Source organism: Oncorhynchus mykiss, chromosome 5 (assembly GCF_057628025.1).
Source record: "Oncorhynchus mykiss isolate SJ-2025 chromosome 5, ASM5762802v1, whole genome shotgun sequence".
NCBI lineage: Eukaryota > Metazoa > Chordata > Actinopteri > Salmoniformes > Salmonidae > Oncorhynchus > Oncorhynchus mykiss.
This window is the reverse complement of record NC_143026.1, coordinates 89,191,951-89,214,144: the sequence shown is the minus strand read 5'-3', so window position 1 is coordinate 89,214,144 and position 22,194 is coordinate 89,191,951. Positions and strand designations below refer to the sequence as shown.

General features: G+C 45.3%; 1 protein-coding gene across 6 annotated transcripts in view; it reads right to left on the bottom strand.

The window, feature by feature from the left end:
* Positions 1 to 7,561: 7,561 nt before the first annotated feature.
* The window catches only part of ushbp1 (Usher syndrome 1C binding protein 1), a 30,398-nt gene continuing 15,765 nt past the window's right edge, over positions 7,562 to 22,194 (bottom strand). For 2 of the 6 annotated variants that reach the window (XM_090236266.1, XM_090236269.1), the window contains exons 11-15: positions 19,588 to 19,746; positions 13,364 to 13,461; positions 12,232 to 12,354; positions 11,678 to 11,853; positions 7,562 to 8,195 (exon numbers count right to left, since the gene is read on the bottom strand). In XM_090236266.1, the coding sequence (XP_090092392.1) occupies positions 11,688 to 11,853; positions 12,232 to 12,354; positions 13,364 to 13,461; positions 19,588 to 19,746 (546 nt within the window). In that variant the 3' untranslated portion in view covers positions 7,562 to 8,195; positions 11,678 to 11,687. Of the gene's footprint in view, positions 11,854 to 12,231; positions 12,453 to 13,363; positions 13,462 to 19,587; positions 19,747 to 22,194 lie in introns of all 6 variants that reach the window. The other 4 variants (XM_090236265.1, XM_090236267.1, XR_016496364.1 and 1 more) reach the window with 2 other exon arrangements.

Sequence of the window (22,194 nt, the reverse complement as noted above, 5' to 3'; positions counted from 1 at the left end):
AGTAGAGATGAGTAGAGCAGAGTAGAGATGAGTAGAGCAGAGTAGAGATGAGTAGAGTAGAGATGAGTAGAGTAGAGCAGAGATGAGTAGAGTCGAGATGATTAGAGCAAAGATTAGTAGAGATGAGTAGAGCAGAGATGAGTAGAGTAGAGCAGAGTAGAGATGAGTTGAGATGAGAAGAGTAGAGTAGAGATGAGTAGAGCCGAGATGAGTAGAGTCGAGATGAGTAGAGAAGAGATGAGTAGAGCAGAGTAGAGCAGAGTAGAGATGAGTAGAGCAGAGTAGAGATGAGTTGAGATGAGAAGAGTAGAGTAGAGATGAGTAGAGCCGAGATGAGTAGAGTCGAGATGAGTAGAGTCGAGATGAGTAGAGAAGAGATGAGTAGAGCAGAGTAGAGCAGAGTAGAGATGAGTAGAGCAGAGTAGAGCAGAGTAGAGTAGAGATGAGTAGAGCAGAGTAGAGCAGAGTAGAGCAAAGTAGAGCAGAGTAGAGATGAGTAGAGCAGAGTAGAGATGAGTAGAGATGAGTAGAGATGAGTAGAGCAGAGATGATTAGAGCAGAGTAGAGATGAGTAGAGTAGAGTAGAGATGAGTTGAGATGAGTAGAGGAGAGATGGGTAGAGCAGAGATGAGTAGAGCAGAATAGAGATGAGTAGAGATAAGTAGAACAGAGAGGAGTAGAGATGAGTAGAGCAGAGATGAGTAGAGCAGAATAGAGATGAGTAGAGATAAGTAGAACAGAGAGGAGTAGAGATGAGTAAAGCAGAGATGAGTAGAGCAGAATAGAGATGAGTAGAGATAAGTAGAACAGAGAGGAGTAGAGATGAGTAGAGCAGAGATGAGTAGAGCAGAGATGAGTAGAGCAGAGCAGAGATGAGTAGAGCAGAGATGAGTAGAGCAGAGATGAGTAGAGTCGAGATGAGTAGAGAAGAGATGAGTAGAGCAGAGTAGAGCAGAGATGAGTAGAGTAGAGCAGAGATGAGTAGAGTCGAGATGATTAGAGCAAAGATTAGTAGAGATGAGTAGAGCAGAGATGAGTAGAGTAGAGCAGAGTAGAGATGAGTTGAGATGAGAAGAGTAGAGTAGAGATGAGTAGAGAAGAGAAGAGTAGAGATGAGTAGAGCAGAGTAGAGATGAGTAGAGTAGAGTAGAGATGAGTTGAGATGAGTAGAGGAGAGATGGGTAGAGCAGAGATGAGTAGAGCAGAATAGAGATGAGTAGAGATAAGTAGAACAGAGAGGAGTAGAGATGAGTAGAGCAAAGATGAGTAGAGCAGAATAGAGATGAGTAGAGATAAGTAGAACAGAGAGGAGTAGAGATGAGTAAAGCAGAGATGAGTAGAGCAGAATAGAGATGAGTAGAGATAAGTAGAACAGAGAGGAGTAGAGATGAGTAGAGCAGAGATGAGTAGAGCAGAGATGAGTAGAGCAGAGATGAGTAGAGCAGAGATGAGTAGAGTCGAGATGAGTAGAGAAGAGATGAGTAGAGCAGAGTAGAGCAGAGATGAGTAGAGTAGAGATGAGTAGAGCAGAGATGAGTAGAGTCAAGATGATTAGAGCAAAGATGAGTAGAGATGAGTAGAGCAGAGATGAGTAGAGCAGAGATGAGTACAGTAGAGATGAGTAGAGCATAGATGATTTGAGTCGAGATGAGTAGAGTCGAGATGAGTAGAGTCGAGATGAGTAGAGCCGAGATGAGTAGAGTAGAGATGAGTAGAGCAGAGTAGAGCAGAGTAGAGTAGAGATGAGTAGAGCAGAGTAGAGCAAAGTAGAGCAGAGTAGAGATGAGTAGAGCAGAGTAGAGATGAGTAGAGATGAGTAGAGATGAGTAGAGATGAGTAGAGCAGAGATGATTAGAGCAGAGATGAGTAGAGCAGAGTAGAGCAGAGTAGAGATGAGTAGAGATGAGTAGAGCAGAGTAGAGCAAAGTAGAGCAGAGTAGAGATGAGTAGAGCAGAGTAGAGTAGAGAAGAGAAGAGTAGAGCAGAGATGAGTAGAGTCGAGATGATTAGAGCAAAGATTAGTAGAGATGAGTAGAGCAGAGATGAGTAGAGTAGAGATGAGTAGAGCAGAGTAGAGATGAGTAGAGTCGAGATGAGAAGAGTAGAGTAGAGATGAGTAGAGAAGAGAAGAGTAGAGATGAGTAGAGCAGAGTAGAGATGAGTAGAGCAGAGTAGAGATGAGTAGAGTAGAGATGAGTAGAGATGAGTAGAGGAGAGATGAATAGAGCAGAGATGAGTAGAGCAGAATGGAGATGAGTAGAACAGAGAGGAGTAGAGATGAGTAGAGCAGAGATGAGTAGAGCAGAATAGAGATGAGTAGAGATAAGTAGAACAGAGATGAGTAGAGCAGAGATGAGTAGAGCAGAGATGAGTACAGTAGAGATGAGTAGAGATGAGTAGAGCATAGATGATTTGATTAGAGCAGAGATGATTAGAGTAGAGTTGAGTAGAGCAGAGTAGAGATGAGTAGAGTAGAGTCGAGATGAGTCGAGATGAGTCGAGATGAGTCGAGATGAGTCGAGATGAGTAGAGTTGAGATGAGTAGAGTTGAGATGAGTAGAGAAGAGATGAGTAGAGATGAGTAGAGCAGAGTAGAGATGAGTAGAGCAGAGATGAGTAGAGTAGAGATGAGTAGAGCAGAGATGAGTAGAGTCGAGATGATTAGAGCAGAGATGAGCAGAGTTGAGTAGAGCAGAGTAGAGTCGAGATGAGTAGAGTCGAGATGAGTCGAGATGAGTCGAGATGAGTCGAGATGAGTAGAGTCGAGATGAGTAGAGCAGAGATGAGTAGAGCAGAGATGAGTAGAGATGAGTAGAGCAGAGATGAGTAGAGTCGAGATGAGTAGAGAAGAGATGAGTAGAGCAGAGTAGAGCAGAGATGAGTAGAGTAGAGCAGAGATGAGTAGAGTCGAGATGATTAGAGCAAAGATTAGTAGAGATGAGTAGAGCAGAGATGAGTAGAGTAGAGCAGAGTAGAGATGAGTAGAGTCGAGATGAGAAGAGTAGAGTAGAGATGAGTAGAGAAGAGAAGAGTAGAGATGAGTAGAGCAGAGTAGAGATGAGTAGAGTAGAGTAGAGATGAGTTGAGATGAGTAGAGGAGAGATGGGTAGAGCAGAGATGAGTAGAGCAGAATAGAGATGAGTAGAGATAAGTAGAACAGAGAGGAGTAGAGATGAGTAGAGCAGAGATGAGTAGAGCAGAATAGAGATGAGTAGAGATAAGTAGAACAGAGAGGAGTAGAGATGAGTAAAGCAGAGATGAGTAGAGCAGAATAGAGATGAGTAGAGATAAGTAGAACAGAGAGGAGTAGAGATGAGTAGAGCAGAGATGAGTAGAGCAGAGATGAGTAGAGCAGAGCAGAGATGAGTAGAGCAGAGATGAGTAGAGTCGAGATGAGTAGAGAAGAGATGAGTAGAGCAGAGTAGAGCAGAGATGAGTAGAGTAGAGATGAGTAGAGCAGAGATGAGTAGAGTCAAGATGATTAGAGCAAAGATGAGTAGAGATGAGTAGAGCAGAGATGAGTAGAGCAGAGATGAGTACAGTAGAGATGAGTAGAGCATAGATGATTTGAGTCGAGATGAGTAGAGTCGAGATGAGTAGAGCCGAGATGAGTAGAGTCGAGATGAGTAGAGAAGAGATGAGTAGAGCAGAGTAGAGCAGAGTAGAGATGAGTAGAGCAGAGTAGAGTAGAGATGAGTAGAGCAGAGTAGAGCAAAGTAGAGCAGAGTAGAGATGAGTAGAGCAGAGTAGAGATGAGTAGAGCAAAGTAGAGATGAGTAGAGCAGAGATGATTAGAGCAGAGATGAGTAGAGCAGAGTAGAGCAGAGTAGAGCAGAGAGGAGTAGAGTAGAGATGAGTAGAGCAGAGTAGAGCAGAGTAGAGTAGAGATGAGTAGAGCAGAGTGGAGCAGAGTAGAGCAGAGATGAGCAGAGTAGAGCAGAGAGGAGTAGAGTAGAGATGAGTAGAGCAGAGTAGAGAGGAGTAGAGCAGAGAGGAGTAGATCAGAATAGAGCAGAGACAAGTAGAGCAGAGAGGAGTAGAGTAGAGCAGAGAGGAGTAGATCAGAGTAGAGCAGAGAGGAGTAGAGAGCCACACGAAACCAAAAATAGGTTTTGGGTGACTGTTTGAGGGTGGAGTATGAAGTTGTGTATTGACCACTTTTTGCAAGAGAATGTGTGCATTTGCTTGTGTGTTCATGTGTGCGATTCTCTGTGTGTGTCCCTTGCTCTTTGAACTGCAGGTCAGGAATGCATCTGTTCTCTGCATGGAGTCTGCTGAGTTAGGGTCTGTACATTCTCAACACGTCCAGAAGCCCATAACAGAGTAGAACAGAGAGGAGCAGAGTAGAACAGAGAGGAGCAGAGTAGAACAGAGAGGAGCAGAGTAGAGCAGAGAGAAGCAGAGTAGAGCAGAGTAGAGCAGAGAGGAGCAGAGTAGAACAGAGAGGAGCAGAGAGGAGCAGAGTAGAACAGAGAGGAGCAGAGAGGAGTAGAGCAGAGAGGAGCAGAGAGGAGCAGAGTAGAGCAGAGTAGAACAGAGTAGAATAGAGAGGAGCAGAGAGGAGCAGAGAGGAGCAGAGAGGAGCAGAGTAGAGCAGAGAGGAGCAGAGAGGAGCAGAGTAGAGCAGAGAGGAGCAGAGAGGAGCAGAGTAGAATAGAGAGGAGCAGAGTAGAACAGAGAGGAGCAGACACACACACCTCTCTACTTCTATACCTCTATAGCTCTATACCTCTAGCTCTATACCTCTATAGCTCTATACCTCTATACCTCTATACTTCTATAGCTAACAAGATTATTATAATAGGGTCTGTGTCTCTGTTGTACCCCTCTCTCACCCACCCAGGACCTGTCTCTGTTGTACCCCTCTCTCACCCACCCAGGGCCTGTCTCTGTTGTACCCCTCTCTCACCCACCCAGGGCCTGTCTCTGTTCTACCCCTCTCTCACCCACCCAGGACCTGTCTCTGTTCTACCCCTCTCTCACCTACCCAGGGCCTGTCTCTGTTCTACCCCTCTCTCACCCACCCAGGACCTGTCTCTGTTCTACCCCTCTCTCACCTACCCAGGGCCTGTCTCTGTTCTACCCCTCTCTCACCCACCCAGGGCCTATCTCTGTTGTACCCCTCTCTCACCCACCCAGGGCCTGTCTCTGTTCTACCCCTCTCTCACCCACCCAGGGCCTGTCTCTGTTGTACCCCTCTCTCACCCACCCAGGGCATGTCTCTGTTGTACCCCTCACTCACTCACCCAGGGCCTGTCTCTGTTCCTCCCCTCTCTACCCCTCTCTCACCCACCCAGGGCCTGTCTCTGTTCTACCCCTCTCTCACCCACCCAGGGCCTGTCTCTGTTGTACCCCTCTCTCACCCACCCAGGGCCTGTCTCTGTTGTACCCCTCTCTCACCCACCCAGGGCCTGTCTCTGTTGTACCCCTCTCTCACCCACCCAGTGCCTGTCTCTGTTGTACCCCTCTCTCACCCACCCCTCTCTCTCCTTCTCTTCCTCTCCTCTCTCTCTCTCTCTCTCTCTTCTCTCTCCTTCTCTCCCTCTCCTTCTGTCTCTCTCCTTCTCTCCCTCTCCTTCTCTCTTCTCTCTCCTTCTCTCCCTCTCCTTCTGTCTCTCTCTCTTCTCTCTCCTTCTCTCCCTCTCCTTCTGTCTCTCTCCTTCTCTCCCTCTCCTTCTCTCTGTCTCTCTCCTTCTCTCTCTCTCTTCTCTAATTCTGTACTCCATCATTATCTATTTCTATTTTTCTCTTTTCTGATCGCCTCTCCTTCTCTCCTTTCCTGCTCTCCTCTCCACAGAGCCTTTGACCTCTGTAGAACCTCCTCCCTCTTCCTCTAAACAGGGCAGTGGAACCTGCCTCAGAACATCATCCACCCCCCGGCCATGACCGGGAGACCCATGTGGCGGCGCACAATTGTCCCAGCGTCGCCCGGGTTAGGGGAGGGTTTGGCCGGCAGGGATGTTCTTGTCCCATCGCGCACTAGCGACTCCTGTGGCGGGCCGGGCTCAGTGCACACTGACACGGTTGCCAGGTGTACGGCGTTTCCTCCGACACATTGGTGCGGTTGGCCTCCAGGTTAAGTGGGCGTTGTGTCAAGAAGCAGTGCAGCTTGGCTGGGTTGTGAGAGGACACATGGCTCTCGACCTTCGCCTCTCCAGAGTCTGTACGGGAGTTGCAGCGATGAGACAAGACTGTAACTGCCAATTGGAAACCACGAAATTGGAGGAGAAAAAAGGGTGTAAAATCAAAATCAAATAAAATAATGTAGAACTAAAAGAAGAAACATTACTAGTGTGTTTCCAATCAACTAAATATCTTGTTCAACAAATAACAAATGAAACTGATCTACCTCCATCTATACAGTATATGTATATGTCCATATACAGTATACAGTATATGTCCATCTATAGTGTATATTTGTTAAAAACATTTTAACACATTAAATAGCGCCATAACAGAAGACTGCTCTCTGCAGATAAGAAAACACACGTCCCCAACACGTTATTTAAAATAACATTGTACCATCTTCTAACAAGCTTTATGTTTTAAGACCAAGTATTACCACACTGAGGCAGTCACAACAGTTTGGACATCGGCGTCCATCTCCATTTCCTGTCTCCTGTTAAATCTGTTGTTCAGCTAGTTACTGTGGACGGAAGGAGCGGAAGGCAAGACGGTGGAGAACGGGTTAGCTGAGGCCAGGCAGACAGAGGCCCTGGCTAACGGGTCTAAGACATCTCCGAGTTAAACTAACTGGATTATCATCCAGCCCAGCAGACATGAACCACTCCCCTCCACGGCCTTCACCTCTCCAGACCTTAGTCCCATAATCCCCCTCTTTACAGAGAGGCTGAAGCGCTAAATGACCTTAATTAGGTTGGTTGCTCTCCGTGATGGCCTTATCTGGGACCCGACATGATCAGGGCTTAGGTTCCATCCCAAATGGCACCCTATTCCCCATATAGTGCACCACTTAGTGCCATAAGGATCTTGCCAAAAGTAGTGCACTATATAGGGAATAGGGTGCCAGTAGGGACAAACCATTTGTTCATAAAGCCCTTTAGGTCATTGAATGTAGGCTAAATCCTACTACACCCTACAAAAGCAACTTGTTGTTGTCGGCTGCACTGTGTCCAGTCCGGTGTGACTGATAAGGATGTGGCGAGACCCATTCGTGACTATTACAACGGTCGGCCATTGTGTTTCTGAACAGACATGTGTGTGTGTGTGTGATTGTGTTGTGGAGTTGCCTGGGTCACCCTATCTGTCTGGGCTCAGTGATGACGGGATCGTTTGGCTGCTGGCGATGTGGATGGTCGGGTGTCATTGCACGCGTGGGCGAGAGCACAAAGCCGACGTGATGGGTCATTTTAAATTGACAGCGGAGAGGAAATCTCTGACCCCTCTATAGTGCCAACAGCTACCAGGTGGTGTTCTGGCAGGCTGTGTCGTCATATCACTAGTCAGGGTATTGTAACATTACAGGGAGAGAACAGAGAGCGTACAGGGAGAGAGAGAGAGGGATAGCCTGAGAAATAAAGGAGCAGGGAACAGCCGGTGATCTCTTTATACGGCTTAGCAGGACAATTTATTTAAATGAGATACGGATGCAGAGAGTAAATGAGGTGACCTTCAACCCTAGGGTCATTGCCCTCTGTGTGTGTGATTGACAGCCTCTGTTATTGTGTAATAATGGCAACGGGACTTGTTCCCAGGCATCTACAGATCCGCTGTTTCCTCAATCTGTTCACAGATCATTTTTGATATACCCCTTATGCAAAGCAAACACACTTCGTATCCACATTTCCTGCATTAGATCGTTACACCAGGATTATATTAAACTTGTCCTTTTTTTAAAAATAGATTCTATATGTCTTTCAGTAGCATGATATCATTCCAAACGAAGGAGATAAGTTCATTCAATAATTCAAAACAGTCATTTGGAAACACATTTCAGTTGATGTAAATACATGATCATCAGCTGGACCCTAATCATACAGACGCTGAGTCCTGAGACTGTAGAGAAATCACACATTACTATAAGGACATAAGCACATGATGTTTACTGTAACAACGCTATAGACATGGGTGAGTGCATCAATGTCTCCTTCTATTTTCCCCCTTCTTGTGACATCTTTTGCCAGGAAAGCAGAGTCAACCAGAGGTTAGAACCTGGATTGAGACCCTTTGATGAGCTGGAGGCAAACGCACAGCAGTGAGAACGAGAGCGAGAGAGACAGAGTTAGAGACGGGGGAGAGAGGGAGAGAGAGAGGGTGGAGAGAGAGGGGGAGACAGGGAGAGAGAGACAGAGAGAGTAAGAGATTGGGGGAGAGAGGGAGAGAGAGAGAGGGATAGACAGGGGAGAGAGAGGGATAGACAGGGAGAGAGAGAAAGAGAGACAGAGAGAGAAAGCAAAATGGAATGATAATTGTATACTATGTTCTAATAGCAGCTATTATAACAATGGTCATTAAGACACAGGGAGACACAGGGAGACCCAGAGAGACCCAGAGAGACCCAGAGAGACCCAGGGAGACCCAGAGAGACCCAGAGAGACCCAGAGAGACCCAGGGAGACACAGGGAGACACAGGGAGACACAGGGAGACCCAGGGAGAGGGGAACAGGGCAGCAGATCCACCCTGATGACCCCTGCTGCCACAGAGGGCAAGCTCAGGCAAAAGTCAGGGTAGCAGGGGCTCACCTCCAACTCTGGCCCCCTTAACCCTCCATTCAGAGGTTGACACAACAGCCAGGCACCGCTGTGACCCGGTGGGTGTGACACTCAACCTTTGCCTTAACCTCCTGACCGCTGGTCACAGCTGCAGCTGGCCAGACGCCTCAGACAGGGCAGAGGGGGAGAGAGGGAGATGAATGAAGAGAGGACGGGAGAGGAGAGAAGGAGATAGTGAATGAGATGGAGGGGGGGCAAGAAGATGGAGAAAGATGAAGAGAGGGAAAAGGAGAGCGAGAGAGCATGAGAGGAAGAGGGAAGAGAGAGATATAGGTTGTGAAAAAGCACCAGAAACAAGACGAGCGGTGAGCGTAGACACATCAGACCTCATCACCTCTCCACTGTCAGATCAGAGGAGCAGGGCCAGGCTTCATAGAGTCAGGCTGTGTGGGAAAATAACCCTAGACCTCAGGGTCAAATCCTAACCAGGCTCAGATGCTTACAGCTCTCTGGATCTGAGCATGTGGATAATGCTGCCATTTTCTTGAATGAAGATAACACATCATCGTCTCTATATGGCCAGAATGGAGGCACGGCTGGCAAGAGTAGTTGCCACTAACCACAGATCAAGGATCAGATTATTTGATCATCAGTCCAATCCTTACTTGGCTTCGTACTACCATCCTGATTCCGCAAGCTTAGTAAAGTAGATTAGTAAAGTAGCTTAGTAAAGTAGATTAGTAATGTAAAGTAGCTTAGTAAAGTAGCTGTAGTAAAGTAGCTGTAGTAAAGTAGGTGTAGTAAAGTAGCTGTAGTAAAGTAGGGATGGTAAAGTAGATGTAGTAAAGTAGATTAATAATGGAAAGTAGCTTAGTAAAGTAACTGTAGTAAAGTAGGTGTAGTAAAGTAGCTGTAGTAAAGTAGCTGTAGTAAAGTAGATTAGTAATGTAAAGCAGCTTAGTAAAGTAGCTGTAGTAAAGTAGGTGTAGTAAAGTAGCTGTAGTAAAGTAGCTGTAGTAAAGTAGGGATAGTAAAGTTGTTGTAGTAAAGTAGCTGTCTTAAGTAGCGGTAGTAAATCAAATCAAATCAAATCAAATGTATTTATATAGCCCTTCGTACATCAGCTGATATCTCAAAGTGCTGTACAGAAACCCAGCCTAAAACCCCAAACAGCAAGCAATGCAGGTGTAGAAGCACGGTGGCTAGGAAAAACTCCCTAGAAAGGCCAAAACCTAAAGTAGGGATAGTAAAGTAGCTGTAGTAAAGTAGCGGTAGTAAAGTAGATGTAGTAAAGTAGGTGTAGTAAAGTAGCGGTAGTAAAGTAACAATAGTAAAGTAGATGTAGTAAAGTAGTGGTAGTAAAGTAGTGGTAGTAAAGTAGCTGTAGTAAAGTAGCTGTAGTAAAGTAGAGGTGGTAAAGTAGGTGTAGTAAAGTAGGTGTAGTAAAGTAGGTGTAGTAAAGTAGCTGTAGTAAAGTAGAGGTGGTAAAGTAGGTGTAGTAAAGTAGGTGTAGTAAAGTAGGTGTAGTAGAGTAGCTGTAGTAAAGTAGCAGTAGTAAAGTAACAATAGTAAAGTAGGTGTAGTAAAGTAGGTGTAGTAAAGTAGATGTAGTAAAGGAGAGGTGGTAAAGTAGGTGTAGTAAAGTAGCTATAGTAAAGTAGGTGTGGTAAAGTAGGTATAGTAAAGTAGCGGTAGTAAAGTAACAATAGTAAAGTAGATGTAGTAAAGTAGGTATAGTAAAGTAGCGGTAGTAAAGTAACAATAGTAAAGTAGATGTAGTAAAGTAGTGGTAGTAAAGTAGCTGTAGTAAAGTAGCTGTAGTAAAGTAGAGGTGGTAAAGTAGGTGTAGTAAAGTAGGTATAGTAAAGTAGCGGTAGTAAAGTAACAATAGTAAAGTAGATGTAGTAAAGTAGGTATAGTAAAGTAGTGGTAGTAAAGTAGCGGTAGTAAAGTAGCTGTAGTAAAGTAGCTGTAGTAAAGTAGGTATAGTAAAGTAGCGGTAGTAAAGTAACAATAGTAAAGTAGATGTAGTAAAGTAGGTATAGTAAAGTAGCGGTAGTAAAGTAACAATAGTAAAGTAGATGTAGTAAAGTAGTGGTAGTAAAGTAGCTGTAGTAAAGTAGAGGTGGTAAAGTAGGTGTAGTAAAGTAGGTGTAGTAAAGTAGGTGTAGTAAAGTAGGTGTAGTAAAGTAGCTGTAGTAAAGTAGCGGTAGTAAAGTAACAATAGTAAAGTAGGTGTAGTAAAGTAGGTGTAGTAAAGTAGAGGTGGTAAAGTAGGTGTAGTAAAGTAGCTATAGTAAAGTAGGTGTAGTAAAGTAGGTGTTGTAAAGTAGGTGTCGTAAAGTAGGTATAGTAAAGTAGGTGTAGTAAAGTAGGTGTAGTAAAGTAGTGGTAGTAAAGTAGGTGTAGTAAAGTAGAGGTGGTAAAGTAGGTGTAGTAAAGTAGGTGTAGTAAAGTAGGTGTAGTAAAGTAGATGTAGTAAAGTAGGGATAGTAAAGTAGATGTAGTAAAGTAGGGATAGTAAAGTTGTTGTAGTAAAGTAGGTGTAGTAAAGTAGATGTAGTAAAGTAGGTGTAGTAAAGTAGGTGTAGTAAAGTAACAATAGTAAAGTAGGTGTAGTAAAGTAGATGTAGTAAAGTAGCTGTAGTAAAGTAGAAGTAGTAAAGTAGGGATAGTAAAGTAGGTGTAGTAAAGTAGATGTAGTAAAGTAGGTGTAGTAAAGTAGATGTAGTAAAGTAGATGTAGTAAAGTAGGTGTAGTAAAGTAGATGTAGTAAAGTAGATGTAGTAAAGTAGGTGTAGTAAAGTAGGTGTAGTAAAGTAGATGTAGTAAAGTAGGTGTAGTAAAGTAGGGATAGTAAAACATATTTTATGTAAACTCGTGAGATCAGGATGGTAGTACGAGGCTAATCCTAACTCTCAAATCCCAAATTCATCCGAACCATTTTGGATTATAATATCTGACCCTGTACCAGAAGTTAGGACCAATGTCCCCAGAAGCTGACCTCAGCTCAGTCAGAGTACAGTCTCCTCCCTCCTGCACTCCATGGCCTCCAGCGTGGCCTTCAGGGCCCCGATCTGGGTCATGTGACGATCTGACATTGCTGACACCTGACTCTCCAGCCTCCACAGCTTCTCCCTGTACTTCCTGCGAGCGTTCCGGTACGACCCTGTGGCCTTGCTGCAAAACAGAGACAGATGGCTGTCAGAGCCACTCACTAAATTTATTGATTGATTGAATTGATTAGCTCATTAAAAGTTACAGAATGCTCTAGCTGGAGACAACATTATAAAACAGAGAAAGATGTACAGAGTCAAGCGAACCGGATTTAACTCCAGCCCCAATCTAGCTAACATCTGACTCCACTTATCAGCTGCACATCAAGACCTTGAATAACTGAATCAGGTGTTTTAGTGTAGGGATACAGCAAGAAACCTGCACACCCACTCACTCTCTGTATGTCAAAGAGATACTACAGAGAGCGAACTGGAAGTAGTCATAGAGGTAAGTAGTGGACAGGAAGTGGTCATATAAGTAGGAAGTGTGTTTCCTGGTTACCTGTGAGCTTGTGCGAGCCGAGCCATCTGCTCATCGTTGTCTCTCCTGCGAGAGGCGCTGTCGGAGAGAACCAAGTCCAGAGACTCCCTCACCGCCGACACTCTCCTCTTCAGCACCTGCTCCCTGGGAGACCACAGCACAGGGGTGACTTTCCTGTTCCACAAAGCTTCGTAGTGGATGTGGTACTTAATTTCCCTCAACATGACCACCCAGCCCCATTACTGCAAGTAAGGCAGGGTGCATTTTTTAAGTATTTGAACAAAGCCTGAGGCACAACAAAACACTCTCTCTCATTCCACACACACCCAACTTCAAGGACCCTCAGTGCCAATCTGGAAGGTATAACCCCATGTAAGCCCCAGCAGACAGCCATTAACAATTTACATCCTCAGTCTGCATTTCTGCTGATAGCGTTCCTAAGCAACAGTCTAACACCCGGCAACAGATGCCCTGAGAGATGGCTTGTATGGGCTGAGGTGATTGTGATCAGCCTCTTTGTAAGTACAAACACAAACACACACACACATACACACATACACACACACACCTTCTCATACACACACACACACACACACACACACACACCTTCTCATACACACACACACACACACACACACACACACACACACTACAGAATGCCTTTTGTTTAAGATACATGCTCAATGCAAGTAATGCTAGTACCCCATGATGATAAACATGCCTTTAGGGTATAGTCAGTTAAGGACATATTTTCTCGTTATACGTTCTACATTCAATGCAAAGTACCAATACTATATGGTCTACAAACAGATAGGCTTTCAGGGAAGGTTGTGAGATGGCGGAGAGACACAGCTAGTTTGGATCCCTGAACCCGTCTCTGGGAATTGTGTTCCTCAGAGTTCTATTTGTCCTCAGTGTTCTATTTGTCCTCAGTGTTCTGAGAATGTCCCTTAGAGAACATTCCAGAGCAGAAACATTTGGGTGATGTTACTTTAACCTTGATTCATGGAGCAATTTTTATTTGACATTGTTTGGAACATTTCTGTAACTTCACACTTGACTTCAAAGTTGTGTCATCTTAAAATGTTATCCCATAACCTGGAAACCGTATGAAAATATTCCCTTATATATATATATTTTAAGTGTTTCTGACCGTTGCAGGACAGCCTGTAGCTCTCGAAGGATGGCACGGTTTTGAGGCCCAGGGATGTCTCCATCGCTGCTTAGCTTATCCTCGTTCTCAGAAGTCCTCTGGAACACACAACAGGCAAATAGATGACAGGTAATTAGATCCTCATTAGCTCCTAGCGTGCTAAGCTGTATATCCCTCTGATGCAATGTGGTGTCATAGGTCGTCTACAATAACGGCGACAGAAACACATTGGGCCTGTGTCATTGGGCCTGTGTCATTGGGCCTGTGTCATTGGGCCTGTGTCATTGGGCCTGTGTCATTGGGCCTGTGTCAGTGGGCCTGTGTCAGTGGGCCTGTGTCATTGGGCCTGTGTCATTGGGCCTGTGTCATTGAACTCATGACTTCGGTTAAAGTTAAAGGATGTGATTAAGGGGGAATTCCCAGAGCAGGGTTTGAACCTGCTACACAACAGACGCAAAGCATTGGTAAGATGTAGTGATTCTACAGTAGACAGACAGACAGTCAGTTACATAGGGAGGGAGGGAGGGAGGGAGGGAGAGAGAGGCTACCCATCTGTTATTAATAATTTTTTGGTACGTTGTTTGTTGTTTAAACAATAGAAAACATACACATGTAAACAGCATAGAGACGCACACCAACATCAACAACATCACACCTGCCCAGACCCACCTGCTCACACCCTCATCTCCAGACCCACCTGCTCACCCCCTCCATCTCCAGACCCACCTGCTCACCCCCTCCATCTCCAGACCCACCTGCTCACACCCTCATCTCCAGACCCACCTGCTCACCCCCTCCATCTCCAGCGCCTGCATCAATCTCCGCCACATGACCTCAAACTACACAATTTTGTGTCTCTGTCGCCCACAAACTGTCAACATTTAGATAATAAAGCATGTGACCTTTCCGTTGTGTTAACGATGGAGGACTGGTTGATTTCCACTTAAGTATACGTGTTTTCCCAAGATGATTGACGAGAAATTCAGATTTTAAATCATCTCCGTATGTCTAATAAATCGCTGTGTTTATTTCATGAAAACAACTCGAAATATATATGTTTTATACTGTATTTCCCTGAGCCTCCTTTTGAAATGCTCGGTCTGATTTTGTGGGTGTTGGTACATTTTCACAACTCTTAGTACAAAACTCATAACAGATCATTAAAAGGGCAGTTATTTCAAGACCATAAGCTGATTTTCAATTGACTAAGTACAACACACACAATCATAAAGTTGCATTTCTATCAAACGTTTCATCTAGAAATACACAGTTCACATTACAAGACATATGAAGTAATTATTTTAAGTCATTTCCTTTCGCAAAGCTCACATTACTCTTTATATAATTGTCTTGTCATTTGTTAAAATGCATTTTACTATGACTTTATAATAATTTATGAATAATTTATGCCTATAGATTTTAAACTAGTTTGTCTACCACAGATTGAGAACTACATAATGAAAATGTATGTTTATAAAGTATAAAGATATTAAGTATGATACATGCTGTAATGTGTTATTATGATATTGACGAGATGAGATACACTGTACGTTACAAATGGCCTGTACAATAAACATGTATCCAACATGAAGTTGCTGGTGTCTTCTTGATAGAGGGTTTCACACCGCTTTAATAAAATTGCATTGGCCAATACTGTACTGTAACACCATAATATCTGTCATTTACATAGCAGACGTCACACTTTATCCAAAGTGATGACAATACATTGTCCTATTTGACCCCAGTGGGAATCGAAACCACAACTTTGGCGTTTCTACTGCTATGCTCTTACTAATTGAGCCAGACAGGTCCACGACAATATACAAGTACAATACAATATGGTAAAATATAAATATAGGATTACTATAGATGTGAAAGGATCATGTTTTCCATCCCCAATGAGCCACCCTCCTTCTGGCCATTGATGAGGCACGCGATGATGACATCAATTCAGACCAATATCAAGCTTGGATTCGCCAAGATAACCCTTCCACTAACTGTACCCCTGTTAGCTAACCCTTCCACTAACTGTAACCCTGTTAGCTAACCCTTCCACTAACTGTAACCCTGTTAGCTAACCCTTCCACTAACTGTAACCCTGTTAGCTAACCCTTCCACTAACTGTAACCCTGTTAGCTAACTGTAACCCTGTTAGCTAACCCTTCCACTAACTGTAACCCTGTTAGCTAACCCTTCCACTAACTGTAACCCTGTTAGCTAACTGTAACCCTGTTAGCTAACCCTTCCATTAACTGTAACCCTGTTAGCTAACCCTTCCCCTGACTGTAACCCTGTTAGCTAACCCTTCCACTAACTGTAACCCTGTTAGCTAATCCTTCCCCTAACCTTAACCCTGTTAGCTAACCCTTCCACTAACTGTAACCCTGTTAGCTAACTGTAACCCTGTTAGCTAACCCTTCCCCTAACTGTAACCCTGTTAGCTAACTGTAACCCTGTTAGCTAACCCTTCCACTAACTGTAACCCTGTTAGCTAACCCTTCCACTAACTGTAACCCTGTTAGCTAACCCTTCCACTAACGGTAACCCTTCCACTAACTGTAACCCTGTTAGCTAACCCTTCCACTAACTGTAACCCTGTTAGCTAACCCTTCCACTAACTGTAACCCTGTTAGCTAACCCTTCCACTAACTGTAACCCTGTTAGCTAACCCTTCCACTAACTGTAACCCTGTTAGCTAACCCTTCCACTAACTGTAACCCTGTTAGCTAACCCTTCCACTATCTGTAACCCTGTTAGCTAACCCTTCCACTAACTGTAACCCTGTTAGCTAACCCTTCCACTAACGGTAACCCTTCCACTAACTGTAACCCTGTTAGCTAACCCTTCCACTAACTGTAACCCTGTTAGCTAACCCTTCCACTATCTGTAACCCTGTTAGCTAACCCTTCCACTAACTGTAACCCTGTTAGCTAACCCTTCCACTAACTGTAACCCTGTTAGCTAACCCTTCCCCTAACTGTAACCCTGTTAGCTAACCCTTCCACTAACTGTAACCCTGTTAGCTAACCCTTCCCCTAACTGTAACCCTGTTAGCTAACCCTTCCACTAACTATAACCCTGTTAGCTAACCCTTCCACTAACTGTAACCCTGTTAGCTAACCCTTCCACTAACTGTAACCCTGTTAGCTAACCCTTCCCCTAACTGTAACCCTGTTAGCTAACCCTTCCACTAACTGTAACCCTGTTAGCTAACCCTTCCACTAACTATAACCCTGTTAGCTAACCCTTCCACTAACTGTAACCCTGTTAGCTAACCCTTCCACTATCTGTAACCCTGTTAGCTAACCCTTCCACTAACTGTAACCCTGTTAGCTAACCCTTCCACTAACTGTAACCCTGTTAGCTAACCCTTCCCCTAACTGTAACCCTGTTAGCTAACCCTTCCACTAACTGTAACCCTGTTAGCTAACCCTTCCCCTAACTGTAACCCTGTTAGCTAACCCTTCCACTAACTATAACCCTGTTAGCTAACCCTTCCACTAACTGTAACCCTGTTAGCTAACCCTTCCACTAACTGTAACCCTGTTAGCTAACCCTTCCCCTAACTGTAACCCTGTTAGCTAACCCTTCCACTAACTGTAACCCTGTTAGCTAACCCTTCCACTAACTGTAACCCTGTTAGCTAACCCTTCCACTAACTGTAACCCTGTTAGCTAACCCTTCCACTAACTGTAACCCTGTTAGCTAACCCTTCCACTAACTGTAACCCTGTTAGCTAACCCTTCCACTAACTGTAACCATTTTAGATAATCCTTCCCCTAACTGTAACCCTGTTAGCTAACCCTTCCACTAACTGTAACCCTGTTAGCTAACCCTTCCACTAACTGTAACCCTGTTAGCTAACCCTTCCACTAACTGTAACCCTGTTAGCTAACCCTTCCACTAACTGTAACCCTGTTAGCTAACCCTTCCACTAACTGTAACCCTGTTAGCTAACCCTTCCACTAACTGTAACCATTTTAGATAATCCTTCCACTAACTGTAACCCTGTTAGCTAACCCTTCCACTAACTGTAACCCTGTTAGCTAACCCTTCCACTAACTGTAACCCTGTTAGCTAACCCTTCCACTAACTGTAACCCTGTTAGCTAACCCTTCCACTAACTGTAACCATTTTAGATAACCCTTCCACTAACTGTAACCCTGTTAGCTAACCCTTCCCCTAACGGTAACCCTTCCACTAACTGTAACCCTGTTAGCTAACCCTTCCACTAACTGTAACCCTGTTAGCTAACCCTTCCACTAACTGTAACCATTTTAGATAATCCTTCCCCTTTTATTTATTTTAATATTTTTTTTTTCACCTTTATTTAACCAGGTAGGCTAGTTGAGAACAAGTTCTCATTTACAACTGCAACCTGGCCAAGATAAAGCAAAGCAGTGTGACACAAACAACAACACAGAGTTACACATGGAATAAACAAGCGTACAGTCAATAACACAATAGGAAAAAAAAGTCTATATACAGTGTGTGCAAATGGCATGAGGCAATAAAAGGCAATAAATAGGCCATAGTAACGCTTGGCATTCAGGCCAAAGAGTTCAATCTTGGTTTCATCAGATGAGAGAATATTGTTTCTCATGGTCTGAGAGTCCTTTAGGTGCCTTTTGGCAATCTCCAAGCGGGCTGTCATGTGCTTTTTACTGAGGAGGAGCTTCAGGCCGGCCACTCACCATAAATGCCTAATTTGTGGATTGCTGCAGAGATGGTTGTCCTTCTGGAAGGTTCTCCCATCTCCACTGAGAAACTCTAGAGCTCTGTCAGAGTGACCATCTGGTTCTTGTCCAAGGCCCTTCTCCTCCGATTGCTCAGTTTGACCAGGCAGTCAGCTCTAGGAAGAGTCTTGGTGGTTCCAAACTTCTTCCATTTAAGAATGATGGAGGTCACTGTGTTCTTGGGAAACTGCCATGCTGCAGAAATGTTTTGGTACCCTTCCCCCAGATCTGTGCCTCGACACAATCCTGTCTCAGAGCTCTACGGACAATTCCTTCGACCTCATGGCTTGGTTTTTGCTCTGACATGCACTGTCAACTGTAGGACATATAGACAGGTGTGTGCCTTTCCAATAAATGTAATTTACCACAGGTGGACTCCAATCAAGTTGTAGAAACATCTCAAGGATGATCAATGGAAACAGGATGCACCTGAGCTCAATTTAGAGTCTCATATCAAAGGATCTGAATAATTATGTAAATAAGGTAGTTCTGTTCTTTGGTTTTAATACATTTACAAACATTTCTAAAAACCTGTTTTCGCTTTGTCATTATGGGGTATTGTGATGTCATTATGGGGTATTGTGATGTCATTATGGGGTATTGTGATGTCATTATGGGGTATTGTGATGTCATTATGGGGTATTGTAATGTCATTATGGGGTATTGTGTGTAGATTGCTGAGGATGTATTTTTATTGAATCAATTTCAGAATTAGGCTGTAATGTAAAAAAGTGTGGAAAAAGTCAAGGGTCTGAATACTTTCCAAAGGCACTGTACATACAGATTAATACAAAATGCTCTGAGACCAGGTTGGTATTACCAGTTTGACGTTTTGTACTAAGAGATTTGAAAATGCCCCACACACTTGCGAAAACATCACCAAAGTTATTGAAAAAAAAACATGAAATATATTTACATACACAGCCCTGATTGGTGGATAGGATCGTCTAGAGACTCAAGCACCTTCTCGGCTTACCCCTTCAAAGTAGGAGGATACATATGCAAGTAAAAGATCATCAAGGTCATTGATCAGAAGAATCAGATCAGATTGTGATGTGATGTCATGCTACCTGCTGTTCTGTCCTGTCCTCTATCTCTTCAGTGAGGCTCTCAGATGGTTAAGTTAGGGTTGGGGTTGCTATCTGCTGTTCTGTCCTGTCCTGTCCTCTATCTCTTCAGTGAGGCTCTCAGATGGTTAAGTTAAAGTTAGGGTTAGGGTTGCTATCTGCTGTTCTGTCCTGTCCTGTCCTCTATCTCTTCAGTGAGGCTCTCAGGTGGTTAGGTTAAGTTAGGGTTGGGGTTGCTATCTGCTGTTCGGTCCCCGTCCTTTTTCTCCTCAGCGAGAATCTCAGATGGTTAGGTTAGATTCAAGTTAAGGTTAGGGATAGGTTAGGGTTGTTACCTGCTGTTCTGTCCTCCTGTCCTCTATCTCCTCAGCGAGGCTCTCAGATGGTTAGGTTAGATTCAAGTTAAGGTTAGGGTTGTTACCTGCTGTTCTGTCCTCCTGTCCTCTATCTCCTCAGCGAGGCTCTCAGAGATCAGGGCTCCAGCTGCATCCTGGGCCTTCTGGGCCATTAGACTCCAGTCCAGACACCTCCGCTCCTTCTCCGTCAGACGGATTAAACCTCGCAGCTCCGACATCTCCTCCTGTATAATATATAATATATAGATCATATAATAATGTATTCCCTTCAGCAGACGCTGTTATCCAAAGCGTCTTGTCTTACAGTCAGTCAGTCATACATGTTTTACCTATGGGGGGGGGTCCCGGAATAGAACCCACTATTGTGACAATGCAAGCGTCACACTCTACCAACTGAGATAAAGAGGTTCACAAAGACAAGACATGACCACATAGTCAATCTCAGACATGTCCTGAAGAACACACTAGTCGTTAGTAAATGATTCCTTTAGGGTCAAGTGTTACGGTGCGTGAATGAGGACCCAAAAGCGAATCAACTTAAACAGAGCTTCTTTAATTACCAAACATAGGTAGGCTCAGATGGACCGGCAGATTCCGACAGGACAGGACAAGGTTACAGCAAACATGACGACAGTCTGGTTCAGGCATGAATGACACAAACAAACAAGAATCCGACAAGGACAGGAGCAGAAACAGAGAGAGATATTGGGACCTAATCAGAGGGAAAAAAGGGAACAGGTGGGGAACGGGGTGAATGGGTAGTTAGAGGAGACAAGGGACAGCTGGGGGAAAGCGGGGGAGAAAAGGTAACCTAACACGACCAGCAGAGGGAGACAGGGTGAAGGGAAAGGACAGAGACAAGACAACATGACAGTACATGACAGTACCCCCCCACTCACCGAGCGCCTCCTGGCGCACTCGAGGAGGAAACCTGGCGGCAACGGAGGAAATCATCAATCAGCGCACGGTCCAGCACGTCCCGAGAGGGAACCCAACTCCTCTCCTCAGGACCGTACCCCTCCCAGTCAACTAGGTACTGATGACCACGGCCCCGAGGACGCATGTCCAAGATTTTACGGACCCTGTAGATAGGTGCGCCCTCGACAAGGATGGGGGGGGGGGGGGGAAGACGAGCGGGGGCGCGAAGAACGGGCTTAACACAGGAGACATGGAAGACCGGGTGGACGCGACGAAGATATCGCGGAAGAAGAAGTCGCACTGCGACAGGATTAATGACCTGAGAGATACGGAATGGACCAATGAACCGCGGGGTCAACTTGCGAGAAGCCGTCTTAAGGGGAAGGTTCTGAGTGGAGAGCCAAACTCTCTGACCGCGACAATATCTAGGGCTCTTAGTTCTACGCTTATTAGCAGCTCTCACAGTCTGCGCCCTATAACGGCAAAGTGCAGACCTGACCCTCTTCCAGGTGCGCTCGCAACGTTGGACAAAAGCCTGAGCGGAGGGGACGCTGGACTCGGCGAACTGAGATGAGAACAACGGAGGCTGGTACCCGAGGCTACTCTGAAAAGGAGATAGCCCGGTCGCAGACGAAGGAAGCGAGTTGTGGGCGTATTCTGCCCAGGGGAGCTGTTCTGACCAAGACGCAGGGTTGCGAAAAGAAAGACTGCGTAAGATGCGACCAATAGTCTGATTGGCCCGTTCTGCTTGACCGTTAGACTGGGGGTGAAAGCCGGAAGAGAGACTGACGGAAGCCCCAATCAAACGGCAAAACTCCCTCCAAAATTGAGACGTGAATTGCGGACCTCTGTCCGAAACGACGTCTGACGGAAGGCCATGAATTCTGAAAACATTCTCGATGATGATTTGTGCCGTCTCTTTAGCAGAAGGAAGCTTAGCAAGGGGAATGAAATGAGCCGCCTTAGAGAACCTATCGACAACCGTAAGAATAACAGTCTTCCCCGCTGACGAAGGCAGTCCGGTGACAAAATCTAAGGCGATGTGAGACCACGGTCGAGAGGGAATAGGAAGCGGCCTGAGACGGCCGGCAGGAGGAGAGTTACCGGACTTAGTCTGCGCGCAGACCGAGCAAGCAGCCACGAAACGACGCGTGTCATGCTCCCGGGTGGGCCACCAGAAACGCTGGCGAATGGAAGCAAGCGTACCCCGAACGCCAGGGTGGCCGGCTAACTTGGCAGAGTGAGCCCACTGAAGAACGGCCAGACGAGTAGGAACGGGAACGAAAAGAAGGTTCCTAGGACAAGCGCGCGGCGACGGAGTTTGAGTGAGTGCTTGCTTTACCTGCCTCTCAATTCCCCAGACAGTCAACCCGACAACACGCCCCTCAGGGAGAATCCCCTCGGGGTCAGTGGAGGCTACTGAAGAACTGAAGAGACGAGACAAAGCATCAGGCTTGGTGTTCTTAGAGCCCGGACGATAAGAAATCACGAACTCGAAACGAGCGAAAAACAGCGCCCAACGCGCCTGACGCGCATTAAGTCGTTTGGCAGAACGGATGTACTCAAGGTTCCTATGGTCAGTCCAAACGACAAAAGGAACGGTCGCCCCCTCCAACCACTGTCGCCATTCGCCTAGGGCTAACCGGATGGCGAGCAGTTCGCGGTTACCCACATCATAGTTACGTTCCGACGGCGACAGGCGATGAGAAAAATACGCGCATGGGTGGACCTTGTCGTCAGAGAGGGAGCGCTGA